Here is a 7,195-nt window from a genome sequence, read left to right as displayed (position 1 = left end):
AGGATCACTTTTATTCAAAAATAATAATTAATCACAGGTCAACAAAAATTATTTTTTTCTTCGAGTTTGTTTTTGAAGTTTTTGGTCATATCTATCAAACAAAAACTTCAAGACTTATTTATCAAAGTAAAAAAGACAAAAGCAAACTTTATAAATACTACCTGAATATTTTGGTTATTATTTAATCTATAGAATCATTTCCTTATTTAAATATGCAATCTCAAAATATATTTTCATTTTATTAATCTGTGATTAATTATTATTTTTTAATAAAAGTTATTTAAATGTGGAACTGAAGTTTGTTTGATTGTTATTTACAATAAATGTTTGAGAAAATAGGTAATTTTTCTGAAAATCCGAAATATCGTTCTAGTTTCTACAAACGCAAACTTTATCTAATAAATCTATTTTTTCTTTTATTAGTTACGTGGAAGAAATGAAAATTTGACGTTTAGAACCCAAACTCAAAATTCCTGTTGACTGGTGTTATCCCTCGAATGCAGCACCTCTAGCGGCCTCGAATTGAACAACAGAATTTGACTTGGTCAAGAGAATCAACCTCATCGTCGGAGTTGAGAGACCTCTATGTAAAATCGTGGTCCAGCCATTCCCTTCTGCTGTGAAGGGTTGTATTAAAAATGTATATTTCTCATAAAAAGTTAGCGTTTATTATTTAAAAGATATTCATTTTGTTTTCACATGTACAAATTCACCAGTTCAGTGTTATAATTATAAGAATAGTCAACATCTCAATTTTTTCTCGTAGGTGTCTCATTGTCAAACTTTCTGAGATACAATTAGCTAAGACAAAATTTGGAATTCAAATCAAGTTATAATATCACAAATTTATGATATTCATAGATTTGCTATTATGCTCTGGCCGTTGAGTTACCTGTAAAATTCGGCAATAGGACTGCAAAATTATGACACAAAAAGCTTTGCAGAAACTTTTCCTCATCACAATCATCTTGCTTCAAACTACATACTGGATTCGATAGAAATTTATGAGTCACAGCCAGCCGTATAACATATTGTAAAATATCATTCATTATTTCACCACATTTCTACATTCTAAATAAACGGAAAATTGTATGTAAGAACACACCTGGATCAAGGGGTGTACAGTACTGCTCAGTGTGAAACAAGGACAGAACCAACAATATTCAATGGTAAACTAAGACAGGTTGAAAAAAAGATCGAGCTAGATTTTTATATTAGGTTACTTGGCTCTATTCTTCTTCGGCCAGTTTTCGATAAACATCGGTTTCTTTATTCAATATTTCAGTTGAAAGAATTACTAAATCACTCTTATACAAACAGAAAAACGCATTTGAAACATTCTTTTTTCCCCTTTGCGACTGTCCGATTTATTATTTTTCACAGCTATTATAACACCTAGCTTGGGCAACTGAAGTAGTACGAGTACACAGTTTTAATGAATATCGTTCCCCTGGTTGATGATTCTGCTATCCTAAAAGTAAATATAAAACAATTTTTATCCATATTACAGATATAATTTGATTCTGTGGAAATACAAGAAAAAGTTACCTCATTTTGAAAATCAAAATCTGAACTACCACCATAATACACCAGGAAATTTCTTCAATAACAAGTGAAGAAAAATACGGAAGCAACAATGCGATTTACACTAGTTGTAAAACTTATATCGTATTTTTATTGTTACCAATGAAAAGTAAACTGATTTTTTGATGTTTATAAAATGAAGCTGTCGCATATTGTTAATTTTAAAATTATCAATAAAATCAAAAAAGCTTATATTTAATGCATATTATTAATATTTCATCAATAGTTTTTTGGCTGTAGCACGTATTCGTAAAAGTTAAATAGTGTAAAAAACATTTATCTATCTTCATGGTAATTTCATATTCCAGCTCTAATTACACAGATATAGTAGGATATAGCTGGAATGAATGAAACTCATACCCTTCAAAACTTCAAAGTTAATTTTGAATCAACTATTGCATAATGCATAATTAAAAATGTTAGGGTTCATAACTGTTTTTGGTTCAATCATGACGAAATTTTTATAACACATTCAATATTGAAGATAAAAAAATTATGATTAATCAGTAGTTCGAACCTTACTCTGAATTATAAGATTGACTAGGGAAATATCGTAATTCGGTTTCAAGCGTGGCTCAACTCATTCACAAGCTTTGTACTGCTCGTAAGTAATAATGGCCCAGATATTATCATTTTAATGCAAACATCTAAAACATCTTTACATTATTGTCAAAATATTCCAGGATTTCATACAGTAAGTGCTGCTGAATGAAATATTTTCGAAGTGTCTATCAAAATCATATCAAAGTATATCATATCAAAAGTGTGAAGAGAAAAATATAGAGTTCAGTATCACAGGCTGATAGTATTGAAATTGTATTTATACATATAATTACTCATTTGTATGGCAAATCGGGAAAAAAATTTAAAGTTGAAAGTGAAATACAATTTGGAGAAAAAAAGAAATGACAAACTAATTTGAACGTTTTTGGCAAAGCATCCAAGAAGTATTTATTGAAGAGAAAAAACTAGCATATGCAAGCTACACGATAAACAATGAGGTTTTGCAATAATTGGTTGGAAAGAATTTATGATTCACATGAGGCTTGCATACTCATGAGCAGACATAACATTTACACTAAAATCAAATGTGGTGTAATCAATTTTTTCCAAATAATCGTCATAACCACAAATAAATGATAAACTATTTTGATCGTGCAACACTTTTACCTTCGTCCAGTTGGAATCAAGATATGAGAACAGCTGCGTCAGATTAACAATCGAATAAGCACTGCTTCGTAATTGCTTTTCCACGAATTCCCTAAGTATGTTGTACGCATTCCTTACATCAGTGGAAAGCTGCGATCCTAAATCTAAAAAAAGGAAATATTTCGTAATCATTTTTTTGTGCAGTTCACTAACTATCAAGAATCCTACAAAGAAGATTCAAGAAAAGATTTTTGGAAACTTTGTGGAGGGTGAAAAACTCTTGAATGCTGGTCACATATTAAACTGCAACAAACGTGCAGATGTGAAGAAAAATTGCCGTATGATTGCACATTGCCAGCAAACATCTAATTTAAAAGAAGAATTTCAAAGAATAGAAAGTGAAATAAGTGCTGACAGGAAAGTTTGTGGAATGTGGTGTAGTTGCAAAGCTAGCCTGTGTAGTAAATGTAAGCACACAGTTGCTGTGTTATTATTCTGCAATAGGTAAGTGATCTATTCAACGGGGTCGGCTGCCACAAATTTCATACCACGAACCACTAACAATGAAGACTTGCTGATTTTTTTCAATATAACTTTTTTCACAAGGATAAATCTCAGATGAGTGGATTTTGAAAAAAAAAAAGTAATAACTTTCTCGTTTTCGAAATTTATTTTTTTCGAATCCTTCCGTATGTAAAAAATTCCACGCAATAGTTTGTTCGTAGTAACGCCAAGAATGCTTAAAAAATCGAAGACGTTCTCAGTTCAGGGTTGTATAAGGATATACAATTTGAATATAGGAAAGTAGTGTAAAAGGATGATAATGAATGGTATTAGATGGTTTTCATATGCGGTCTGATGATTGTATGTTGATTCCATATGGTGTTTTTGTTCATCATTACAATAACTTCATAGGAGAAAATGTGTTCATGCACATGAAATTACATAGTAACTTGGCAAGACTTTGAAAGATGACATTTTTGATTTGGCTGAAACTTGATTATCTTTTTTACGCAAAAAATAAACGTCTGCTGTAGGCCAAGTAGAATATGTGACCAGCATTAATGAATTTTCAACTCTCGACTAAACGATTAAAAAGTGAGTGAATTTTCGGAATTTATACATCAGCAGATAATTATTCAATACGATACACTTGCTTTATCCAAAAGTAAATCAAATTTTATTCACAAACTATTTTTATTAACATCAATCGGAAGCAGTGTTATTGCCAATAATGTCAACCATTTTGCTCAATGAAATGTTTTGCGATGTACTCGATATTTCAAAATCGACTCAATGGATTTATTTCTAATTTGAAGAGAGTATTCTTCGATAGTCTATCTTTTTTTAAACAACCCCATTTTTTTCAATCATCTCAAGTCTTTTTGTCAATTGAATGAAAAAGTCGTGAATTTCATACGTAAAAACGAATTTCTACCTCAAACGAACTCCATTTTGTGGGGTAAAAAAAACAGATCGTAAAAATTAGTACAAAGTATCTAAGAATATAGTCTCCTTCGAAATAAAGTGGTTAATGTTATTGTCAACAATACTTCCTATCAATTACTTCTAATAAGCAAAAACGTTTAAAATGTACATAATGCTCGCTTCATATGCTTTTGAACAAAATAAAACTCAATCGAATTGAATAATTGGTTGCCGACATATACGATGAGACACAAAAGTGCGTGAATTTTAGGGGAATTTAGAGTTAGGAATAAAAGTATTCCCCCAAAATTCACGCACTTTTTTAGACGTCATGTACTTATACATGTAGATATAGTCTTCTGATCAGGGTAATGTGGAATAAAAAATGTGTTCCTCAAAAATAAATAATAATTCAATTTGTTCTTACGTTTGTATGTTGGTTTGTTGATGTCTAGTATATGGTGGTAATAACTGATCTGGTTGTACAATTGGGTTTCAGTGTACTGAAAAAAGAAAGAGTATAAATCTGAATATAGTTTCATGCGTGAATTATGAAAAGCTCTGTGTGATAGTTTCAACTTTACAGGAAGATAATCTAAGTTGCTGTTTATCCAAAACTAGGACATCATACAGAATTAAGATCGACAACAACGGAAATTAGTAAATTTTGGTGCCAATGGCGTAAAATATTGGCGAAAGTAACGGCTTTCTGCGTACTTCGAAGTATTTGAGAAAGCTGAGATTGAAATATTCGATTTACTTGGACAGGAAAGCCTATAAAATCACATTTGACGATTTTTTTTTTGCTGGGTGACAAAAAAAAATGCAAAATTTTCGCTAAATTCTTTTCGACTACTCAGTTTACGTTAAAAATTTTGTGAAACACTTGAATCTTCAAGGAACAGGTCTTTAACAGTGACCAGGATGTCCTACTGTTACTACATCACGCATGAAATTCACGGACTTTCCCAAGACTCGATACTGGGCAATCCAGCATATATATTTCTAATAATTTTGGCCTGTGAATCAAAGTTGAAAAAATTTTGTAAGGCTGCAACGAAAGTTTTGCCAATTTTGTGGTAAATTAAGTTATGTTCAGTCTAAAGTGTTTCAATTAAATAAAGACGCATCAATGTGCAGGGTATTGTTTCTCGGAGCATCAGTTTTATTTAGTTGATAGTATTTTATTAGAATTGGCAACGCAATTTTGATGCTAATTTGAGGTTCGAAGAAATAATCACGTGGCATAGCCGAAAATTTTTAAGCCCAAGCGACTCTAATCACTCCGAAACAAGCTGAATCTGCTGGACGACATCGAGCATCTTTGTATTTTTAGAAATTAACTTACAATCAACGAATAGACAAGAGCAAATAAAATCAAAAGGAACAATTCAGCAACAAACAAGTGAAACTCAAGGATATTTTCCGGATTTATAAAATCTTCAGTACGGTTATATGTATACCATACTTCGAATGCTTGGTTATTAAAAAAAAATATTTGCAAAATAAAAGTGCCGAAGCTAAATCGTAGCTGGAAGTTCAGGGTTTGACTAGTTTTAAAACGACTCCACGAACCTTACACTACCTTTTTTATATCAAATATGCCGCGGAAAATCGGCTCTTTATGACTAAAATCACTAAAATTCTCTAAGTTAAGATGCACGCGGATTTTCTAGCTACACATCATCAGTCAACTCACAATTCTGTACATGACACACTTTTGACAAAAGTCACAGACTGGGTGTATCCCAAAGATCTGTTGAGGAACTCTTCGAGTCTTGTTAAAACATGCCGGATCCTCACACTCCATCCAGCCTTCGTAATACTTGTCGATTGCAGCCCGGATGGCTAGTTGAAGCCGATTTTGAATGGTTGGTAAGTACTGCCACGGAGCCATGGAGCAATCTGTGTTCGAGCATTTTGATAGCACTGGCGTCAAACCAGTGGGCTGAAACAAGGTAAATATTCTTATTGTAATAACAGCTTCGAGAGTTCAGTTAAAGATATATGAAACGTACAGTCGGGTTGAGAAATCATTGAACAAAAGTGTGATAAAACGAAGATTTACAAAGTAGCACTGAAGTTAACTATAATTACACAGATATAACTGAAAAAGTCCGTGACACAAAAAACGTTCTTCAAACACTGAATTTTAAATAGAAATACTCAATTATGTTCACAGTTTCGGAGGAACGTTATTCTATAATTATTCACCAAAAAATCCAAGTTGTTCATTCGATTTTGATTAGGAATAGCACATTTCATTCGTGAATGAATTCTTCATGGATCGTGTGGGTTATATTTTTAGTAACAATAATGTGTTTATTGCTAAATCACTAGTTTATTATCTACAAGTCATAAAGATTGTATACTTCATCTTTTTTTTTTCATCTACCTGCGAGTTTGAGAAAAAATGTGTTTTAGACGATTAGTAACGTATTCATTTATGGATAAAGTAAGTATCGGTTATTAAAATCGGAAGAACGATGTGGATTTTTCCGTAAAACGAATTAGTAAAATAATGTGATTTTCCTGACGTTATTAATAACAATGTGTAATTATGGGTGAAATTCAGTGTTTGAACATTTTTTCGAAATGACAGGAACTCTTTATCATATTTAAGGGGGTCCTCTAGTTTCTCGGCTGTTTTTTTATGGCTTTTTCAACAATTTTTTACGGGCAAAGCATCGAAATAATCAATCTCATTGTTTTTGCATAATCTTTATCAACATTTAAATGAGCTTTACAAATTTTTTAAAGTCAAAATATATAATAGAATAGCAGCTATGGTGGCCGACAGGAAGACATCAAGTAGAAGAGGTGCTTGACGGTAACCAAGATTGCGGCTGTTCTGCTTATCTGAAATCAAAAAACCAAACGGCATTTTAATCTTCATATTCAAGACTAGCGATTGAACTAGAGTGAATTTTAAATTACAAAAATTGACATTTTTATACACTTTTGAAAATTACATTCTATTTTTTACTCATTTTTTCTTAAGTTTTTCGCTCGTACGAAAAAAACTATCGAAGCA

At 31.7% G+C, this 7,195-nt stretch overlaps 1 protein-coding gene across 1 annotated transcript in view; it reads right to left on the bottom strand.

Moving 5' to 3' along the window:
* Window positions 1–263: 263 nt before the first annotated feature.
* Window positions 264–7,195, bottom strand: part of LOC124304979 (DNA polymerase alpha catalytic subunit) — a 29,450-nt gene continuing 22,518 nt past the window's right edge. Inside the window, exons 19-22 of the mRNA XM_046763849.1 lie at window positions 5,861–6,109; window positions 4,589–4,664; window positions 2,755–2,897; window positions 264–617 (exon numbers count right to left, since the gene is read on the bottom strand). Of these exons, the coding sequence (XP_046619805.1) occupies window positions 561–617; window positions 2,755–2,897; window positions 4,589–4,664; window positions 5,861–6,109 (525 nt within the window). The 3' untranslated portion in view covers window positions 264–560. The remainder of the gene's footprint in view (window positions 618–2,754; window positions 2,898–4,588; window positions 4,665–5,860; window positions 6,110–7,195) is intronic.

This window comes from Neodiprion virginianus, chromosome 5 (genome assembly GCF_021901495.1).
Source record: "Neodiprion virginianus isolate iyNeoVirg1 chromosome 5, iyNeoVirg1.1, whole genome shotgun sequence".
In the NCBI taxonomy this organism is placed as follows: domain Eukaryota; kingdom Metazoa; phylum Arthropoda; class Insecta; order Hymenoptera; family Diprionidae; genus Neodiprion; species Neodiprion virginianus.
Note: the sequence above shows the minus strand (reverse complement) of the source record. Positions and strands in the feature narration are given on the sequence as shown.